At 44.7% G+C, this 22,550-nt stretch overlaps 2 protein-coding genes across 2 annotated transcripts in view; one reads left to right on the top strand and one right to left on the bottom strand.

Moving 5' to 3' along the window:
* The window catches only part of NDUFA1 (NADH:ubiquinone oxidoreductase subunit A1), a 9,290-nt gene extending 1,779 nt beyond the window's left edge, over window positions 1-7,511 (top strand). Inside the window, exons 2-3 of the mRNA XM_015427066.1 lie at window positions 2,248-2,337; window positions 7,420-7,511. Of these exons, the coding sequence (XP_015282552.1) occupies window positions 2,248-2,337; window positions 7,420-7,440 (111 nt within the window). The 3' untranslated portion in view covers window positions 7,441-7,511. The remainder of the gene's footprint in view (window positions 1-2,247; window positions 2,338-7,419) is intronic.
* A 1,563-nt stretch (window positions 7,512-9,074) lies between these two features.
* LOC107123736 (ferric-chelate reductase 1-like) lies at window positions 9,075-15,544 on the bottom strand. Its single transcript, XM_015427067.1, has 5 exons — window positions 15,338-15,544; window positions 12,616-12,728; window positions 11,139-11,254; window positions 10,323-10,387; window positions 9,075-9,499 (listed from the first exon to the last, which is right to left on the bottom strand). The coding sequence occupies exons 1-5, from the start codon at window positions 15,435-15,437 to the stop codon at window positions 9,402-9,404; spliced, it is 492 nt and encodes a 163-aa protein (XP_015282553.1). The 5' UTR covers window positions 15,438-15,544; the 3' UTR covers window positions 9,075-9,401.
* Between the last annotated feature and the right edge of the window lie 7,006 nt (window positions 15,545-22,550).

Here is a 22,550-nt window from a genome sequence, read left to right as displayed (position 1 = left end):
AGCTTACTTAGGAGCCTTTGATGAGGAACTTTATCAAAAGCTTTCTGGAAGTCAAGGTAAACAATATCTATTGGATCCCCCTTGTCCACATGTTTGTTCACCCCCTCAAAGAACATTAACAGGTTAGTGAGACAAGATCTTCCCTTACAGAACCCATGCTGAGTCTGCCTCAATAGGTTTTGTTCATCTATGTGCCTACTAATTCTTTCCTTAATAATGGTTTCCACCAATTTACCCGGTATCGACGTCAGACTGACTGGCCTGTAATTTCCCGGATCTCCTCTGGAACCCTTTTTAAAGATGGGAGTGACATTAGCTACCTTCCAGTCCTCAGGAATGGAGGCTGATTTTAAGGAAAGATTACATATTTTTGTCAGGAGATCCACAAGTTCACAATTGAGTTCTTTCAGAACTCTCGGATGTATGCCATCTGGGCCTGGTGATCAGTTTTTAAGTTATCTATCAGTTTTAGGACCTCCTTTTTCGTCACCTCAATCTGACTCAGGTCCCCTGGAGAAGATGGGTGCTTTGGAGGGTAGACTCTAGGGCATTGTACCCCACTGAGGTCCCTATCCTCCTTAGGCTCCATCCCCAAATCTCCAGGAGTTTCCCAACCTGGATCTGCAACCCCCCCCCCCCCCATCCCTTGCTTGTGGCCAGAGGGGACCTAGCAACCCTAATCTCCCAGCATTTTGACACTTGAACCACCCACCGGCACCATCCTATCTCACTTTAAGAATTTCTTTTTATCTCAAGGTAGTGTCTCGTTTTGTAGCCTTTCTGTGCCATGTATGAAGTGACTGACAGAGCAGCCTGCATTGAGGACTGGTTAAAGTGACCAAATAGGGCTGGGTACAGATCCTTTATGAAATTTACTGGGTAGCAAGGCAACAGGCTAATTACTTCATTTCTAAGCCTAAACTACCTCACAGGATTGTTGTGACACTAATAACCAGGGGAGAGGCAACCCATGTATACCACCATGAGCTCCTTGGAGGAAGGGTGCAATAAGAATGGAATAAATAAGACTGCTTAGATCTGAGTTTAGATCTCTGCTTAACTGCCCTAGATTAGTGGATGTTGTTGGCCAGTCAGAGGACTGATAACTTAGGGACAAAGAGGCCTGTACACACTACCTCCAGCTCCTTAATAGAAATGTATGATAAAAACATAATATCTGAAATCACAACAGTAAAAGCTGTTTCAGAGCTAACTGGACATTTGAACCAGGACCCACAGACCAAGTATAGTGGTTTACCCATTACCAGGGGGCATTTTGTAGAAAAAGAGGTACAGGAGCACATTAGCATAACCTATTTGCATATGCCACACCTCCTGACATCACCGGAACTGTGTCAGAAGGCAACATCCACCACTCAGGCTCCACTGGACGGCTATCTATTGCAGTGCAGATCTGTCCTCACAGAGGAGGGGAGAGCTTGTACCTGAATAAAACTTGGTCTTAAAGGTTCCACTGGACTGTTTTGGATTGCTAGCTTTGGGGGGGGGGGAACGCACAGATCTGCCCTCACAGAGGAGAGAGAGCTTGTACCTGAAGGCGGGCCGGAGGGGGGGCTCTGCAACTTACCTGGCTGCCTCTTGCTCTTCGTGGACCAACTGAGGGCTGCTGGGAGCAGGGGGTGGGGCTTGTTGCATGTGCTTGTTGCTCCACTCCTGTGCGCTCCCGCAGGAAATGACCCCTGCCCATTACACAACATGGCTAGTTTTCTGTATGTTAAAATTGGAAAACATTCAGTGATAAAAACCCACACTAGCAATCTGAAATGGTACAGAAACATTTTTAATCGTCTTCTCTGCTGAACTGTATCCTTACCTATGAATTTGATTGTGTCACATGCAGTGTTCCCTCTAAGCTGAGTTGGTGTGAGCCAGCTCACAGTTTTTTAGCCTCTGGCTCACACAGTTTTGCCTCGGCTCAGGAAGGAGGACTCCAGGGCAAACTGATTTATGCAGTAGCCAGATCGCTCACTCACAACTTTAATGCCAGCAGCTCACAAAGCAGAATTTTTGCTCACAAGACTTCAGAGCTTAGAGGGAACATTGGTCACATGTTAGACTGTGATGTCATCGTTGCAGAAAAAGCTTTGCACCTTAGCCAGCATCACTTGTACTTAATTCCTCTTTCTGATGTGAGCTTTACTTTGTATCTAATTTCCCCCCAGTTACATGATATCATTTCTCTTTATTCTTCCCTCTATACTCTCTGATGCATTTCTGTGTGCCTAGGAGAAGAGAGTTGCTCGGAGTCCCTATCAGTGGTACCTAATGGAAAGGGACAGGCGTGTTTCCCAAACCAATCGCTACTATGAATCAAAGGTGAGTTTTGAACAGACGTCTTGGGACAAAGTGGTCGGGGCAAAACTAGTACTGAAAGATATAAATTCATCATCAGCAGTTCACCTCTACCTTGGTCCCCGAATGACTTCTAGGCTGGGTTCTACCCCTTAACATCTGTTCACGGGGTGGAAAATGGTCAGTAAAATCAGTAAAAGTCAGTTTTTTCATCTTGGTCAGTAATTTGTCAGTTTTTTTAAAAAATTGGTCAGTAAAGTCAGTATTTCTTTGATTTTTGTGAATGCAGTTTGTGTTTTTCCATTTTCATTACTGAATTTTTGGGCAAACATGATGACTTCCCAGTGAGAAGACAGATTGTTTTCAGTTTAGTTATGAAGTACTTTAAGGACTTTGTTTCTAAGAGTAAAAGTGATTTGGTGAAATCTTCCACAAAGTATAGAAACATAATTAACCTCTTAAAACATGAGACAATGAAAGTAGAGGCAATGGATATTGTGGGATTCAGCATGGCACAGCTCATGCTAGAAGGAGTTGAGAAAGCAATGGAAGAAGAGGACAAGGGGAAAAATGCTTGTGGATGCAATGCAGAAAACTGTTGAGAAACAAAAGAGTTCGTGAATAACTTTATTTATACCCTGTCCTCCCTGCCGGAGCAGGCTCAGGGCGGCTTACAAAGAGATTAAACATATAGGTAACAAATTATATACAATCTTAAAACAAATAATAAAACTCTACATTATCATAAAGTGCTAGTAACTGATCAGGTACTTATAACAATGCTTACAGAAGGCAGAACCAATACTAGTGTTGTAGTCAGATGATCTATATTGGTGGTTGGCTCGTCTTGGTCTCTATATTTAGGCAACAGCACAGGCGGTGGTAAGCCAAGGACCAGGGCACTGTCTCTTCTCAGTTATTTGATGTTATTTGGTGCGGCTCCTTAGTCGAAGGCCTGGTGGAAGAGCTCCATCTTGCAGGCCCTGTGGAACTTTAAAAGGTCCTGAGGGCCCTGATCTCTTCTGGGTGTACATGGTAGGGTGTACATTCCACCAGTACAGAGCCACCACTGAGAAGGCCTTGGCCCTGGTTGTGGCCAGCCTGGCATCTTTAGGACCTTTGTGACCCTGAGCGCAGTGCTCTCTGGGGAACGTGTGGGGAAAGGCATTCCCTCAGGTATGTGGGACCCTGACCATAAAGGGTTTTAAAGGTAAGTACCAGCACCTTGAAGCGAATTCGGTATGCTATCAGCAGCCAGTGCAGTGCTTTCAGCACAGGCTGGATGTGCTCCCGCATAGGGAGGCCCATCAGAAGCCTGGCTGCAGCATTTTGCACTAGCTGTAGCTTCTGGATTTGGGTCAAGGGCAGCCCCATGTAGAGAGCATTACAGTAGTCCAATCTTGAGGTGACGATTGCATGGATCATTGTTGCCAAGTCGTTGCATTCGAGGAAGGGAACCAACTGCCTAATCTGCCGTAGGTGGTAAAAGGCTGATTTGGCAGTGGCTGCTACCTTGCCCTCCATTGTTAGTAAGGCATCCAGGAGCACTCCCAAGCTCCTAACCTCCGGCGCTTGGCACCAATGGCACCCCATTGAAGATCGGAAGTAGGATCCCTACCCTTGGGCCACCCTGGCTCAGGCATAGGACCTCTGTCTTTGTCGGATTCAGTTTCAGTTGGCTCAGTCTGAGCCAGCCAGCCACAGCTTTCAGCGCCTGGTCCAGATCTTCCAGTGTAAAGTCAGACTGGCCCCCCCAACAACAGATAGAGCTGGTTGTCATCCGCATACTGGTGACATCCCAGCACATGCCTCCGGGCAATCTGGGCAAGGAGGCACATGTAGATGTCAAATAACATTGGGGACAGCACCGCCCCTTGGGGCGCTCCAGATATTAGTGGGTGCCTTTGGGATAGCTGCTCCCCTAGCGCCACCCTTTGTCCCCGACCCTGAAGGAAGAAAGCCGGCCATTGCAAGGCAGACCCCTGGACTCCAGTGTCGGCGAGGCGGTGGATCAGTAACTGATGGTCGACCGTGTCAAACGCCACCAACCAGATCCAACAGCAACATCACTGTCAATCCACCCCGATCCAGATGCCTCCGGAGGTCATCCATGAAGGCAACCAGTGCCGTCTCCGTCCCGTGGCTTGGGCGGAAACCGGACTGGAAAGGATATAGAAGTGTCATCTAAAAAGCTCTGTAGCTGAAGTGCCATGGCCCTCTCAATTATTTTGCCCAAATAGGGCAGATTGAAGACCGGCCGGTAATTAGCCAATTCGGCCAGATCCAGAGATGGCTTTTTCAGGAGGGGATGAACCACAGCTTCCTTGAGTGCCCTAGGGAACTGTCCCTCTGAGAGGGATTTATTAATAATCTCTCTTAGGACATCTCGAAACCCATCACGGCCAGCTTTAATTAGCCATGATGAGCATGGGTCAAGGCAGCACATGGTAGGGTGTACAGTTGAGAGCAGTTTGTCAACTTCCTCCAGGCTGAGCAAACTGAAATAATCCATAACCTGACTAGAAGACCTTCATGGAGCCTCAAGTTCACTTACTGTATCAACTGTGGTGGGGAGGTTACGGCGGAGTGAGAGGACTTTATCTGCAAAGTAGCTTGCAAAGGCCTCACAGCCAGTGTCCAATTCCCTAACATTTGGTCTGCCTTGTGGCAGAACAGTCATAGACCGATTATTAGGCTGGGCATGAACTTTCAGACGCAATCGTGGCTGCATAATACTCTCAGCGGCTTTGACTGCCACCTCATAGGATCTCATAAACGTCCTATAAGATGTTCTTGTGGCTTCATTGCAGGCGCACCGCTACTGTCTCTCTAGCCATCTTAGCCTTCGCTTCATCAGCCGCAACTCCCGGGTAAACCAAGGAGCCAGTCTAGAGTGAAGGCGTCAAGGGCGTCGAGAAGTGATCTCATTAATGGCTGCTGAGAGTCAGCTATGCCAATCCTCCACAAGCTCATCTAATGAGCCACCAGGGGGGCATTGGATCCCACAGGGCCATTTGAAGCCACATAGGGTCCATTTGGCTCTGTGGGCAAGCTGAAATCTGCTTGCCACCCAAACAGGATCGGGGTGAAACATTCAGATGGTCCAACTCAATCCACCATGACCCCTGCTGCGAAGATCAGATCAAGCGTGTGTCCGGCTCGGCGAGTGGGAGTTGTTACATATTGGGAGAGTCCCAGTGCCACCATGGATGACACTAGGTCCATCACCTGAGTGGGGGCCACATCGTCCTCATGGACATTGAAATCACGCAGGACAATCGGTCTAGGGTGTTCCAACACCCAGCCTGACACGCCCTCCACCAGGGATGGCAGGCTGCTGGCCGGTTCTTTTTGGTCAATAAAATCAGTATTTTTGACCCTCTGACTAGTTTCCACCCCTGTGTTCACAGCCATCCATCTCATGGAGAAACCAGAGTAGGATGTGGCCTTCAGGCAGAAAACAAGTCATTGATAAAATAACGGTGCTGAGTGCTGGATGAAGAAATGTTGTAGAAATTCTGGATGCTGACATTATTTATGGTGTGAGACTGGCTCATTCACAGATTAGACTTTTGTGGGTGGGGGGGAAGAATGCTTTCTTGAGTTCATGAAGTCCACTTCTTGCTCATTTTTCCTGCTTTCCTTTCTTTTGTGCAGTGTTGCTGTATGATGCCTGAGGACACAGCTAACAGACCTTGGTTCCTTATTAGCCCAACAGCCGCCTCATCTAATTATTACTTTTTCTTCTCCTCTTTCTTCTGATGAGCTCAGAGCAGTGTACCTGATTCTCTCCTTCTCTGCTTTATCCTTATAACCTTTGAGTTAGATTAGGCTGAGACACGGGGGACTGAAGTCACCAGTGTGCTTTGTGGCTGAGTAGGGATTTGAACCCAGGTCTTCCTTTTCTAACACACCGGCCACAGCACATCACTGGCTCCTAACTGTTCACCATTATTCCTCTCCCAGCCTTTCTTTGTCACTTCCAATGGCTGCTGGCTACTGACTGCCATATTACCTCATGATACTGGGCGCATACACAAAAAACAGCCACTGTTATCTAAGCAAATGACCATAGGGGGGTCTTGGAGGCCACAGGGAGCAGCTGGTGGGTTCAGGGCACAAGAAATAAGGCTGATTTTCTTGACTAGTATCAGTATAGACTCTGGACTCTATGGACTTAAGGGATGTCTTGTCTATTTTCTGCAAATGGCTTGTCCTTGTCCACAAAGTGTTGTTTAGTGTCCAGAGCATCCACATGATGCTTATGTTATTTAATTTGGTAAATGTTACTCATGGGCCCTCATAATTCATATCCTGTGCTTTATCCATTCCTCCAAGAGGCATTCTGAGCCTAGTCAACCATTGTGGATTGCATCATAGTCATGGACTTTCTTGTAGATGATTTTTTTTTTAAAATTATCACTGGGACAGAACCATATCCCTCTGAAAATTTCCCATAAGATGGATGAGTTTCTAAGGTACTAAAATAGAGAATTCAGCAACCAATTTTTTTTCCTAGGTGCTGATGATTTGATCTTCACATTATGGAACCTTGTATGTAAAGTGACTCCACAACAAGATCCATTACAGTGATTCTCACCCCTCTTGTGCCAGATTTCGTTGCTTTGGCATGAGATGCCTGTCAAAGAACAGTCTGCCCAGGCTGAAGCTAGCAGGACTCTCTGTGACATCACAGCAGCGGAGCCAATGCCAACCAGAATAGCTGTTATGGCTCAACTCCTGATGTTACAAAAGAGCTTGCCTGCCTGATGCTGCACCCAAGAAGTGCGGGGAGCAGATACTTCCACTCAGAAAGGGAGGTGATTTTCACTGATTCCTCCCCTCTCATGGCAGCCTCATACTTAAACCCTCATGCTGTCCCTGGGGGTCTGCTAAACAACCTAGGGGGCATGTGGGAGAAACAGAAGACTGCACAGGGGGAGGGGAACTAGGCAGAAAGATTGCCTGCATAGGATCTCACTGCCTTTCTGTTGTTAGCAAAAATAAGCAGAGAAGTTCCTTAGAAAGGGATTTGTTAACTGGTGGATAGCATCAATGTTATATCTGGCAGAAGCCTTTAACTTTGTCTAACTTTGTATTTTTCAGGGCTTGGAGAACATTGACTAAACCCATGGCATGATGAATTCTACCAGAACCAGCCTAATATCAATAAATATGTATTTGACAAAGTGTACCTCATACTGAGTATAGACTTGAGAATGGGGGACATAAATGTCTAACTTCCAAGAAATAAAAAAGAGGAGGAGATTGTCTTTCACTACCTGAAGGAGTCTCAGAGCAGCTTACAATCCCTTTCCCTTCCCCTCCCCACAACAGACACCCTGTGAGGTAGGTGGGGCTGAGAGAGCTCTTTTGAGAACTGCCCTTGAGAGAACAGCTCTGAGAGAACTTATGACTGATCCAAGGTCACACCAGCAGCTGCATGTGGAGGAGTGGAGAATCATCTTAAATTAATCTCCAATTTATGAATATAAGGTCCATTGTCCCATCCCCCCACCTTATGCTTGTCTCACTGATTGCTGGAGAGACTTTTGACAAATCATTACCTTTTATATTCAGAACGGAAAATTCCTCCCTCCCTTCCTTTGTCTCAGCAGCTTGAAAACCTGTTGTTGTTTTTTCATCCAGTACTGAGTATAGTACTGTCTAGTACTATACTATACTTGTATAGTACAAGTCTAGTTGGATCTGTTTTCCAATTTCAGTTGTTTCAAGGCATGTTCTGCTTCTACAGAGTGATATGGCTACTCACTTGAAATACTGTGGCAAAGCCCAAAATCTGTAGTTTTCAAGTTGTGGGGCTCACAATGTATGTATCTATTTAAAAAGGTAAAAGCTAAAATTATTCTAAAACAGATCTCCAGTCTATTAAAACAGTAGCAACAAGAGTAAAAGTGAAGAAAATGAACCATTAAACATGGGGGAGGGGCAGACTAAGTCTTAGCTCAGCTCTGGCAGGCAAAATACAAGTCCAGTAGCATCTTACAGACCAATTATATTTTCTAGGGTATAAAGTTTTGTGAGTCCTAGGTGACTTCATCAGATACAGATGAGAGTTTGTCTGACAAAGTGAACTTTGACTCATGGAAGTTCATACCCTGAAAAAGTTTGTTGGCCTTTAAGGTGCTACTGGACTCGAATTTTGTTCTACTACAACAGATTGATGTGGCTACATTCCTGAAATGCTATAGCAGGCAGCAAACAATGATTGACAGGATGGGCATTCCAAAGCTTGGGTGCCAAAGCTGAGAAGGCCTTGTCTTTCTGACTGCACACCTTACCTCAGTGCGGGGTGGGGGAGAGAGAAGACACACACACATACAAAACCATGGCCTGTAAATATGAAATCAGTGTCCAGGCTATATATAAAAGAGCAGGTAGTTCTTCAAATACCTTGGTCCTAAGCTATATAGGGGGAGGCCATGCTTCTATCCGTCTGGTTAAGGAGGAGACTGATAGTCTTGTGCTTGGGCATCCCCATTTCCTCTTCCAAATCCTGATTCAAAGTACTGGCAATAATTTCTGAAGGATTCTTCTTCATGCAAGATTATGCTAACACCTGCATCAGGTGTGTTAACATTTCATATCTATTTCACTGTATGCTCAAATATTCTTTCCTGTAAGGGCAGACTTAACTATAGTCCTGACCATTAATGGTTCCATTAACTTGAGATAAATTTTTCAGATCTGGGTAAGCTTGACTAAGTGACATTTATTCAGTAGTTTCAAACCATGGCTACAATAAATCTGAAAAGTTCTACAGCAAACCAGATAATGTGGAAAATCTGTGATAGGATTTATTGGGACACTGAAAATCTATAGTGTTACCAATGGAATCATATTTTCACTAAATACAAAATGTCCTGTTTTCACATCTCCCATTCTAGGGGCTAGAAAAGTTGCCCTATATTATAAGAAACAGAAACTCTATATAAAGTTGCCTGCTGGAACATCATTCATGTCTTAGGGAAGAGCTGAAAAGAGGATTTCCCCCTATATTTAAACAAAAATGATAACTCTGTTTTGATTCATTCACAACTAATAAGTAGCCCTTCTTGTAAGGGTCTCTAAAGGTATACAAGGAAAATCAGCAGCAGAGATGGTAACAGTGCTGCAGCAGGCCATGTTCTGGCCAGCATCTCAGCTCCACATGTAGCTTTGGGATCTGTAATATAGAAAGAAAATTAGATTAAGATTTTTCTAGTCTGGGCTAAAGTTGAAACCATATAAAATCAGAGGTTCAATTTTGTCCATCACCTTCACTCAAGGACATTAAGAACTGTCTTTCTGAATCAGACCAAGGGTCATTCAGTCCACTACACCCTGTTTCCAAGACCAACCAGATGGACAGAGATAATGTATGCAGGTGATATCCTTCCTAACCTCCTGCTAGTCAAATATATATACTTGGAGGTCCAAATTAGTGATCATGATAGCTGTAACAATTTTCTTGGATTTATCTCATTTTTATTCTGTTCTTTCTCTAAACAGCTCAGGAGCAATGCTCCCTCTAAGCTATGGAGTCCTGCGAGCAAAAATTCTACTTTGTCAGCTACTGGCATTAACGTTGTGAGCGAGCAATTTGGCTACTGCACAAATTAGTTTGCCCTGGAGCCATCCTTCCTGAGCTAAGACAGAAATGTGTGAGCTGGAGGCTAAAAAACTGTGAGCTAGCTCACACTAACTCAGCTTAGAGGGAACACTGCTCAGGAGTGACATTAATTTATTTACTTTGTGCATACTCCACTTTTTGCACTAATGGGGAACCATGCACTGTGGCAGAAATGCCAAGACTTGCTAGATAAACAGGAAACCCTCCTTTTGATTCCGAGTAGAGGGATCAGATCTGTAATGACAAATGCAATGCTGTCTTGCTCTCCCAAACAGAAGGTATTCTTTCCATGCAGAATGTGCTATTTTAGTGGAAGCAGTTACTGACCTTGAAAGCAGGGTCTTATTTCAAAATAGCAATTTAGAGAGTTACTCACTTTTCCAGATCACTTTAGACTTGACATTGGTCCAGTAGAAATCATGAGACTGGGCGACCGTTGCCCTGATTCAAAAAAAGTGGAGAAGGGGGGGAGACACAGTTTATAATATACATTGAGAAATAGACCTTTGCAATCTGCCATTATAGAGGTTTACAGAATTATGCATGGGGTGCAGAGAATGGACAGAGAGAATGCCCTCTCAGTTAACACTAGAACTCTGGTACACCCAATTAAATTGATGGGGCAATATATTTAGGATAGAAAAAAGGAAGTACTCTTCTCACTGAACAAGTAATTGTGAAATGCGCTGCATAGTGGTGCTCACAAGCATAAGTAACTTTAAAAGGGGATGAGACAGATTTGTGCAGGAGAGGTCCATCAACATCTTAGCCATGATGATGAAAGGGATCCTTTGCCTTCAGAGGCAGCAGACCTCTTAATATTTGTGCTAAGAGGCAGCCCCAGGGGAAGGCCTTTGGCTCTATGTCCTGTTTGTGGCCTCTGTGTCAAACAGGATGCTGGACGAGATGGACCACTTGTCTGATCCAGCAGGGCACTTCTTATGTGTATGGGGATGGGACCGTTTGTAACTGCTTTGATTCAATTTCTGAACATTCTTTCTACTTAAAAAAACACACCCTCTACATCCTGGAAGAATGAAATTATTGTGAAGTGAACAGTGAGAAAGAAGCTTGTGTTAGTTTCTTGGCAGCTTTTATGTGCATTTAAATAACTTTCTGCTTCTACAAGGGATGGAGCTAAAATACATTTAAAGAAAGGCGCCAGTGTTTTAAAAGAATGCGTGAAACTTACATGAACATAACCACTGGGGGGCAGCCAGAGTTAGGTGGGAGCCATGTATAAGTAGTCTGCCTTGTTTTTATATTGGTGTTGGAATGAGTCACTGCTCCACGTGGGTTTCCAGAGCACTGCAAAGGAGGAGAAAGCTATTTACATAATCTGTACAACAGTGGCTGTGCAAGCTTTTCTCATTCTAAAGGGTATTCTGCACATCACATTGTCATTCTGTGCAGGCCCCATTCCTCCCTCACCCGACAGCTGCTTTTTTGCACCTAAATTATGTAGGGGAGAATCTAATCGCAGATCCCCAGCATTACGTATATTTTGTCCCTAGATCTCCCAACTTTCTTAAAGCGAAATATCATCTTCTAGTTCTCATTGCTTTAGAGGAGGCTCAGCTCATGGTTAGTGTTCCTCAAAAGGCTGGCACACCACTGAAGTATAGTGTTGAGTTTATAGTATCATTGGTTGGCATCCAGGGGCTGCTGTCAGCCTGGGGGTCCCCAGCCAAAGATTTCCCCCCTCCACCGCTTGGACCCAAACAAAACATGACTTCCCAGGCTCCATAGGTCCCCAAGGTGATCAGGCTCCCTACAGTCTTGTCCCCACCCCCCATTCTCCTAGTCACAATGACCATGTCAGTATCCAGAGAACAGCTAGCTCTGTCTGCCCAAGGAGCCTCTGGATTTGTGCGTGTTGAGCAGCCTCCCATCATGCTACATAGCCAAGTGCTTTGTCCCTGAGAAGGGCTTCCAAAAGCATGTTATGCAACAGGAACTGGGAAGCTGTTGATCAGAAATCCCACTGGGCATACCCAAGCCCTTTAGGGCTGTATCTTCAAACAGCCCTGAGGATCCCAGCCTCCCCTCCTGTAATATTAACATGATTATAAGGAGGTCTGGTTTCTGCAGAGATGTGGAAGTAGTAGTTGCAGGGCCCTTGGTCTCTCCTGCTGGCTGGTCCCTCCAAATATCATGGCAATCTAATAGCATTCCGTTTTCCACTTATGTTAATAAAATTATGTACGGTTTATGAAACAGTTTTAGCACAGCCCTTTGGGCTAAACAAGTTGCCATCATTAGCCAATTCACTAGAGCATGGCTGTGGGGGCCAAGCTCATTTGCACAGCATCAGGGAACCCAGCAGGGTGTACGTTATCTTCCTCTGCTTCAAGCCCACTAAAAGAAGACAGTACTGGTAAGAAATTTCCATCCCTGGAACCAGTGAATAGTCTGAGAACATCAGATAACAGCCAATTTACTGAAACTATGAAGATGGGGACCTAGTCAGAAGTTGTGAAGGGGGGACATTGGGGGTGCCATATAAGAGCCAGACGATCGAATAATATTTAAGAAAAACATGGGTGGCAGAACCAATTAAAACCAAACTGAATCCATTATTTTAGAATTGTACAGTTCAATCTGTAGGCTTTCTGCTTGAATTTCAGGACCTCTGGGCTAGAAAAGAGGAATGACTTTGTGTCTCTTACCTGCAAGAATTTTGTGTTGTTGGGTGGAGTCTTCCAAAAGCCCAGTGCAGTGTTGGATCCAAATGAGCGAGCCTCTAACAACAGTCCTCTGTATGCAGGCCCAAGGATCTGAACTAAAGAGAGAACAGGGGGATGGATCCTGTCACACAGATCTACATGGACCGGGGGTGTGTGCCAGCATTTCAAGGGGGTATTTCAGGCTGCAGTGGGAGATGGGAAAGTAGGAAAGTCGTGATCCATGGGCAGAAGCCCTACCACCCACAGGAAATTCTGATTGGCTCCAAGCCAAAGATCACACTCATCAAACTGCCATAGGCTGGGCTCATACATGGAACGGGCAATGAGGTGGCAGAGACTCAGGGTGGTAGAACGGATCATGCCACTTCATAAAACAAACGGAGGATAGAGGATCACATTTTGTAATGTTCACTGACGTTTAAGGACTCCTTGCAAATAGAGAACTAGCACAGCCAGCAAAGAGAGAAGGCCTTTCATCTAACAGTGCTAGTTTTCTTTCTTTCAAGGAATATTCAAAGCTAGTATCCACCCCCACCCCATAGGCCGACATGGCAAAATCTATTTTAGCCTCCTTGCAAATAGAGAACTAGCACAGCCAACAAAGAGAGGAGGCCTTTCATCTAAGTGCTAGTTTTCATCTAACAGTGCAAGGCTGACATGGCAAAATCTATTTTAGTTGCTCAACATTTTTAGTATGTTATTCTACCACCTCGTGTCCTTCTACCATCTAATTCTCCTGCACGTGTGAACCATGTCTGAGTGCTCTTTCAAGCATAGAAAACTATGGTCCTCTGGATTAATCTATAATACCCAAACATATCCAGGGTTCCTTCAAAGCACATCATGGGTTTCTTAATGAAGAAAAAACTTTCCAGCAAGACAGCTTGGTCACCAGTGCCACATTCAGACTATCTTACTTCACCTCCTATAGACTTCGGGACTGAAATCGGGGCTCGATATAATCACCTTTTCTGCTGCTGAAAAAGGGAGGGATCTCCACTTTAACCACAAAAAGGCGATTCTGAAGAGTATTGCTCTTTGCATGGACAAAAGCCTATGAGGTGCAGTAAGGAGAAGGGAACTGAGTGAATCTGAGTGGGAAAAGGTTATATAACCCTAGAGGGACTTCTCTATGCGCCCCACCATCTGATATGTGCTGCAGGAGACCAAGCCTTCTCTACAGTGCCTGCACAGCTCTGGAATTCCCTCCCAATGGAGGTCCACTTCACCCTATCTTTGCTGGCATTTCACTGTTTCAAACATCCTTTTCCCAAGGGTCTGGCCAGCCTCAGTCTTAAATTGGGTTGTTTTCTTTTTCCAAATTATGTTGGTTTTAACTTTTCTGATACAAGAGAAACTAAGAGCTGCTTTCTTGGCTGGAGGCTTTGTTTACTACATTTTGTGTTTTTAAAATGGCTGCAACTTGCCCTGAAGGATGGACAGCATTAGAAATGCTTTTAACTAGAAGAGAAGAGAAGAAGAGAAGAGATTGGATTTATACCCCGCCCTTCACTACCCAAAGGAATCTCAGAGCAGCTTACAAACGCCTTTCCCTCCCCCTCCCCACAACAGACACCCTGTGAGGTAGGTGGGGCTGAGAGAGCTCTGGCAGAAACTGCTCTTTTCAAGACCAGCACTGACAGAACTATGGCTTGCCCAAGGTCATCCAGCAGGTGCAAGTGGAGAAATGGGGAATCAAACCTGGTTCTCCCAGATTAGAGTCCGCGCACTTAACCACTACACCAAACTGGCACTACACCAAACTAGTCAATCTGACCTTCTAATATGCAGCCAGGCTAGGAGCATTGTCCGCCAACAGAATTTCATGGGGTATTATGGGCTACAGTGTGCCAAAGAAAGTGAGGAAATTCCTTCCCTCAGTGAAGATTTTCTGTGGGATCCAAGCCACCGTTTCGTAATAACTGGTCTGTAATGTTGAGGTGTGCATGCCCAGATGTTCAGTGCTAGTCTATAAAGCAGCAGTACTTTCCCCTAAAGCAAATATTTATTTATTTATTTGATTTATTGTAGCCTTTGATGATTTTCCCTTTCAGCCATCTTCCCTTAAAGCTTCCAAACTAATCTAGGGTTGCCATTGTCCAGGTGGTAGCTGGAGATCTCCTGGAATTACAACTGGTCTCCAGGTCAAAGAGATCAGCTCTCCTGGAGAAAATGGCTACTTTGAAGATGGACTCTATGAAATTACAGCCGGGTAAGCTCCCTCCCTCCCCAAACCCTGCCCACCCACCCACCATAGTTCCCTCTAAGCTGAGTTAGTGTGAGCCAGCTCACAGATTTTTAGCCTCCGGCTCACACATTTTTGTCTTAGCTCAGGAAGGATGGCTCCAAAGCAAACTGATTTATGTAGCAGCCAAATGGCTCACTCACAACTTTAATGCCAGTAGCTCACAAAGTAGAATTTTTGCTCACAAGACTCCACAGCTTAAAGGGAACATTGCCACCCACCCACCCAATTGCCAGCAATTTCACAACCCAGAGTTGGCAACCCTACCTAGTAGCCACCAGCCATCAAAAGCCAGGTCAGAAACATTCTCCAGCCCTTAGTGCTTATTAAGGAAATATCTTCAATTACTAGCATAACCAAACGAATTAGGGATGATAAAAGTAATCTCCTCACTTGGTCGTTCTGATATTATAGGCTTGAAGCAAAAGATTTCAACAAAAGCTAGAAAGAGGCACTTACTGTTAATTGGTTGCCCATTTAGGAAAGACGGTGAGCTCACCAGAAATTCATAGGGAGACCGAGTTTGTTGGGGCTGGACCCCAGTGTGCACAGGTAACATATTCTCACAGGCCGAGGCAGGAGCCCCTGTCGGAAAGGCACTGCGTGGAATCAGCGTGGCCCAAAGGACTGTGGAGCCGAAGAGAAGAGAGAGATTCCAGTGAGCCATAGCCAAGGAGAAAAGGAGTTGTTATGCCTGCTCTCCTTGATCTCAATAATTAACTCTCTGAGGCTTGAGGAAAAAATCTTTAAAATGAAAGGGAGGGCCCTGCTGAGTCATTGAGCCATAACAATTTCATTTTCTGCCCATTTTGGATACAAACAACCTCTTGCTCACATGTCCCTTCTTTTTACTGGGAACTAGGTTTCCTCTCAGGGAAAAATAAGGAGATGGATTTAGGAATTTGCACAGTTAAAGATTACACGGTGCTTTGCCCCCTTGAAAGGATACCAAACTACCTCCACTAAAAAGGACTTCTTCTGTGTCCGAAACAGCATGACCGTTGAATGCGCCTGCTTCATGGCATGTACCCAATGGGGGGGTGTTGCTTTCTGGAGTCTGTATATAGTGAAATAATTATGTGCAATTTACACACTTTCCCCTACATGGAAGTGACTCTCTACTTTCATGTTTTAACTCTAGTTCTCATGATTTCAATGTTTATGCATGCAAAATTTGCTAAAGCATCCAGAGAATACCTGAGTGTTCCAACATTCATCTAGAAGTTGAAGATCAATCAGAACTAAAAACTTCAAAATAACTGACAAAAGCAATTAAATTGGAGACAGACAAAAAGAAAAACGAATAGTTTTAAGCAATTCTATAAGCCTGCCAAGCAGACCTCCTTCGGGAGGGCTTCATATGCTTTGCTGCTGTTACTGAAAACTTCACATCACATAATGTTTGCAGCCACTCTGTAAAGGTAGGCAAGTTCATGATTGCAGTGACGTTTGAACACAGGACTTGGGTCCAGACTCAGAATTCTAGTCTCTCTGCTGCATCAGCTCTTCATTAGATGTAATATATCACTCCAAAGTCCTTTCCAAAATATATTTGAAGATGTTTTAAAGTTCCTTTTCCCAGCTCCCACTTTAAACTGCTTTCAAGGCAAAGAGGTACTAATATGTGGATGCTGAACCAAAGAGATCAAGAGTTTGCAGGTGAGAGTAGCCCACAAGCATGGGTACATTTCTGTAATTCCTGGGCATTACCCTGAAAAGACTGAACCCTCTCTTCAAAGTCTCCATGTCATTGGCTGCTCTGGCAAACTTCAAAGTCACCTTTGTTTGCTTTGTAGCTTGAGAAGAACAAATACACAATTGTTCTCACTGGTATCTTAGCCGATAAGGATTGGAGGGAAAAGAAAAAGCAGACAAATATGCCTGCCACCTGAGAACTACCTTCATCAATTCTGGGATGTCATAGGAATGACTAAAACAGCAAATTGCAAAGGGTGACAGAACTGGACATGCTAGCCCATGACCAACTCATCACGCTTCCTGTCTGAGTTTGTCTTTTGCAGGGAGTGAGAGAACAGTCTCTCTACAAAGCACCCCACCCGCTTGCTGTGGGAAATCTAGCACCTCACTGCAAAGGAAGTGGGTCTGAGCTTGGAAATTGATTAAAGCTGAAACCCAGATTTCCTGTCACAAGCTGTAGAAATGGGGAAAAAAATTAGGGTGTTTTTACAAGTGTCACATTAAAAACCATGTGGTCATAATTTCACAGTTCCGAAAAATACTTTAAAAAACACTAAAATTGGAAGCAGAATTAACTCTTACAGGGATACTTTTAGAATGAGAACAAAAAATGCCCACCTGCCGGGGAGCCTACCCCCCCCCCACATGTGTCTGCAGGATTAACTCATCTAATTAGCTGAAGAAAGACCAGAGCAGTGGCTCGCGCAGAGATGTACAAGTAGAGTTGCCAGCTCCAGACTGGAAAAATCCTGGAGATTGGGAGGTGGTGCCTGGGAAGAGCAGAGTCTGGGAAAGGGAAGGGACTTGGTGTGGGGAAGTGATGTCATAGACTCCAGCCTTTAACACTTCCATTTTCTCCAGGGGAGCTCATTTTTGTAGTGTGGAGATCCAGTGTAATTCTGACAGATGGGAGTCATGCTAGCATTGTGATTAGTTACTTTGCATGGGTAGCAGCCAAGTTTAAAAAAGACGTTACGTGAGTGCAAAGTTGCATGGGTGAGTTCTTTCTTTGAAATCAGGCCTCAATCATTACAAATTAGTAAAGAAGTATTATAGCTGGTCCTGATGAACGCAATACTTCTAAAACAGCGAAAAAATCTTGTTGCATCTCAAAGACTAACACATTTATTGTAACATAAACATTTGTGAGTCAAAATCCACTTTGACCAATACCATACCTTGGTGGTTTTGGCCACAACAAACTAACATACCTCCCTGTGGTTTATTAGTGGTACAGTACTGTTGCTTTCAGGGTCGTCCCCCCCCCCCCCCAATATGGGACTGCCCTGATAAAAGGTAAAGGTTCCCTTGCTCGAAAGCCAGTCGAATCCGACTCTAGGGTTGCGGTGCTCATCTCCGTTTCAAAGCCGAAGAGCCAGCGCTGTCTGAAGACGTTTCCATGGTCATGTGGCCGGCATGACTAAACACCAAGGCGCACAGAACGCTGTTACCTTCCCACCAAAGTGGTACCTATTTATCTACTTGCAATTTCTTGCTTTCGAACTGCTAGGTTGGCAGGAGCTGGAACTAGAGACGGGAGCTCACTCCGTCATGCAGCAACTCAGGTCTCGAACTGCTGAACTACCGACCTTCCACAGCCTGCAGTTCAGCGTCTTAACCACTTGAGCCACCGCAGCTCCTTACTGCCCTGATAGATGAGGCCAAAATCCATGTTGCTTTCTGTTTCCAACACTGCCCAGCCAACATTTAGCAATGCAGAGAGGGTAAAGATCCTTCTGCACCACTTCGAAATTGGCAGTGATCTTCTGGCCTCTCCTTCTGCCCAGTGATAACATTTGATGCGCACAACAAACCGTTCTTCAGCGGCACATTTCTTTTAAGCAGGATGGAATGCCTGTACATCAATGCTGTCATTCCATTGGCGGAACCGGTGTTGCCTGGGTGACGATTGTGATCAAACACTTACTAGGGAAGCCAGCCAGCCCACTGCATAATGAGCGCTGGGAAGAAGCTTCCCTGGGAGAAATAAAGCAGATCCCATCACAAGAGAAAAGCACCTGGAAGGTGCCTTCAGGCAGGTAATTAAACGTCCCCAAGCCACTTTGGGGAAGAAGTGCTGAGTGATCAATCTGATGCCCAGTGAAGCGGGCTTGATCACTATTTCTATGACATCTACCTTCTTGTGTCAGGGGCTGTCTGTTTCTTCATGAGCAGTTGCGGTGGAGTGTACAGGTTGCCAGCTCTGGGTTGGGAAATACCTGGAGACTTGGGGGTGGAGCCTGGAGAAGGTGCAGATTGGGGAGGGACCTCTGTGGGGTGTAATGCCACACAGTCCACCTGCCAAGGCAGCCATTTGCTCCAGGGAAACTGGTCTCCGTTGTCTGGAGACGAGTAGTAATTCTGGGAGATCTCCAGCCACCACCTGGAGATCGGCAACCTTAAGTGTTAAGAAGAATGAAGGACTGAAGGAATGCAGAGGAATAAGATAGTTCATGCTAATAATCTTGTGTTACACATGATACTTCTAAGTAAGTTAAGAAGTTTGAAAGTCTGTGCTTGAAAATATAATGTGTGAATGCAGCATGATCTAGTGTTGCGTTTGGGAACCAGAACTGGCTGCAGTTCCGTGTTGAGTGTACACTCAGAGGCGAGCCTAGTTTTATGCCGTGAAACAGCCGCTCTTTGACGCTGTTACAGTCTCTGTATCTGACAACAGGATGAACTGGGCTGACTTCACAAAATCTTATGTCTCCTTTTTGATTCACCTACAGAGCACCCCTGAAGCTTGACTTTATGCGTACACACCAACCAACCTTCACTTGATTGTTCTCACATTGTCCTCCCCTAAGCCTACTTTGGCAGGGAGGGTAGGGTATAAATCGAATAAATAAATAAAAAATATAAAAATGAATGTATATTGCTTATAGCTTGCGCAATTAATACTGTGATAGAACTATTGTATTTTTTACATACCTTTTGTTCTGCTTTTGGGTTGGCAAACATCATCATGGCTCCAGCCTAGGGTTGCTATATGCCCTCTGGATAGGGATGGTATTCCCCTTGGCTGGGGAGGGGGATGCCCCACCTAGAGCTCCCATTGTCCACTGCTGCTCCAAGCAGTGACAGGGGAAAACCAGAAAAACAAAAAAACAAAGAGCAGCAGCACAGAAGTAATGACATCACTTCCAGGAAAATCTGGAAGTGACATTAGTCCTCTCTAGGAAATGCTGAAAAACTCCATGGTTTTATCATAGTGTTTCAGTCAATTCCTAAAGAGGACTTACTGGAAGTGATGTTGCACTGTTGCCAATGTTCACTTTTCCATATCTCCACCCCACCCCCAGTCTCCCACTGGTCACCAGGATGAACCTGGCAAGTTGAGTCTAGCCCAAAAGTAGATATCATTCTAGTCTTTCCACGATGGATTACAAGTGCAGGCTGTTTCAACAAACTCTTTGCTGCTCTCTCTAACTCCCACTGTCATCCCGCCTCTCTTCCTTCCCTTTATGAAGATTCTTACATTCTATTCAAGCATCAGCCTAACTGATGTATTTAGTAACCTTCACTGGTCTGATTTTGCATGTGCCTGTCAGTTTCACTATCTCTTTTTCACTTTACACTTCTTCGTAATTGGCAGGGTTTAAAGAGAAATTTGGAAAAGCAAGTAGTTAAACAGCAATCGGTAAATAGAAATAGGGACTGGTAACAAAAATAGTGAGTGTCTCAAAAAGCAACTGAGCATAATCTCCAGCAGTCAGGGTCCAGGGCTGGGGCCTCCACAACCCACACAGCTCTTTGATGCTTTCCTTAGCAGAAACAGGACAAAGAATGCAAAATTAAGCAGAACTGTATGCAGATGGGATTGACTTGCATAGCATGGATTGGATCCAGCCAGCATTTTTACTCAGTCTCACCTAATTACTCTCCTCACTACATCCCCCATCCCTTTTCTCCATGCAGGGCCCATGATATAGCTTGTCATAAACCCATCCTGGGTCTGTGTGTTATGTGCTTGCCTACGTGTAAAGCATGTTTCCCTTTCTACACTTCCAGTGCCTTAGGGAACCCTGGTAAAGGTTGTCTCTGAGCCTTTTTTACAAATGGCAAAGCTAAAACTACTTAAACTCCCCTCCCCTTGTGCGTGCATATGAGCACAGTGAACAATCTAAGGTGTTGTGGGGAGGAGCTGAAACTCAATCTGCTTTCTTAAACAGGAAAATACATTATTATATATATTATAATAATATCTTTTGATTTATTAATCGCTCAATCCTGCAGAGCTGCTGGCTCTGAGCGATTTACAGTTACACATATTAACACGGGACTAACAATGATTCATAGGGGGTAAGGGAGGACAACATATAAATCTTTTAAGTCGCACACATTTGCAGCCGATGGGGTTTTTGTTTAGCTGTAGACTTAGACGTGTTCCAGACGGCATTCACTCGGCTTGGCTTGATGACGTCAGTTTTTCCAGGACTGCTTCGAGTCGCAGCGTCGCACTGCCACCGCCTGGCCGGATTGGCCCATCGCAGGCTTCTTAATGCTGAAGAGATCTTTCCAGGTGTACGAGCTTACGAGCTGGACATTCCGTTTCGCCGGCTAACACCACCTTACTATTCAATAAGCTAGAGCACATACATGGGAAATAGGTACCATCAAGCCTAGTGGTTACACATCTAAGGAAAACAACATAAAACATAAGCCAAGTTGAGAATATAGAACAGTTACCTCTAACAGCCCACCTGGCTGTCATGGAACAAAAACACATCCAGAACCCTATACTACTACCTGGAATCTGGCTCCCAGCATTTGACCATTGCATCTGGTAAAAGCATTTGAACAGAGAACTAATAGACGAGTCAACCTTTTTAATTCTTCCTGTCTTAGTTGTCAGGAACCTCTAATGCAGATTTAGTGGTCCTGCCCCTCATAGGACAATACACTCCAAACTCTCTCCGAACATATGTAGTATTTGCTGCATGCATCTTCATACCCAGATCATGTTTAACAACAGCTATCCATCCTGTCTGTCTAGCAGATGAGCAAATGGCTATCTCCCAGTGGAAACTCATCTCTTGCTCTTTCTGACCTCTTGGTGCATTTTACTGCTGTCTTCCCTGAGAAAATAAATGGCTGTCAAGATCTCAGGAACTCCCTGATCCACCTCAAAGTGCCTTATATATCTGATCCACAGCACATCCTTTTTTGGGGGATCACAGGAGTCCCCCTACTCCCTTTTCCACCAATGAAAAACTTTGTTGGATCCAACCTCATATACCAGGTATATATTCTAACATTGTATATGCCCTTCGGTTCTCTACATAGGACAAACAGGACAAACCCTACACCAGAGGATAAATGGACACAAATCTGACATCAGGAATCACAAGACTGAGAAACCTGTAGGAAAACACTTCAGCCTTTCAGGACATTTAATGAATGACAAAGGAACTTCAGGAACAGAATGGAAAGAGAGATTGCTGAATTACAAGTTATTACAGTTTGGTGTAGTGGTTAAGTGCGCGAACTCTAATCTGGGAGAACCGGGTTTGATTCCCCACTCCTCCACTTGCACCTGCTGATGTGACCTTGGGTCAGTCACAAGCTCTGGCACAGCTGTCCTTGAAAAAGAGCAGTTTGTGTCAGAGTTCTCTCAGCCTCACCCACCTCACAGAGTGTTTGTTGTGGGGAGGGGAAGGGAAAAGAGTTTGTAAGCCATTCTGAGACTCCAAGTGAAGGGCGGGGTATAAATCCAATCTCTTCTTCTTTTCTACAACACTTGGAACAAACATATCCCCAGGAGTCAACAGGGATATTGGTTTCTTATCCCATTACGTATGCTAACCCATTCAGTCCTCACATATGTATTCTCAACAAGGAGGACTATACATCTTCTGTATTTTAGTGTATTTATTTTTCAGAATAGTATACTAGAATGTAATGCAAGTTATAATGGAATGTTTTGGTGTTAAATTAACTCCACACCTGAGAGGAGACGAATGGTGACTCT

This window comes from Gekko japonicus, unplaced genomic scaffold (genome assembly GCF_001447785.1).
Source record: "Gekko japonicus isolate JY-2015 unplaced genomic scaffold, Gekko_japonicus_V1.1 scaffold425, whole genome shotgun sequence".
Taxonomy (NCBI): Eukaryota; Metazoa; Chordata; class Lepidosauria; order Squamata; family Gekkonidae; genus Gekko; species Gekko japonicus.
Note: the sequence above shows the minus strand (reverse complement) of the source record. Positions and strands in the feature narration are given on the sequence as shown.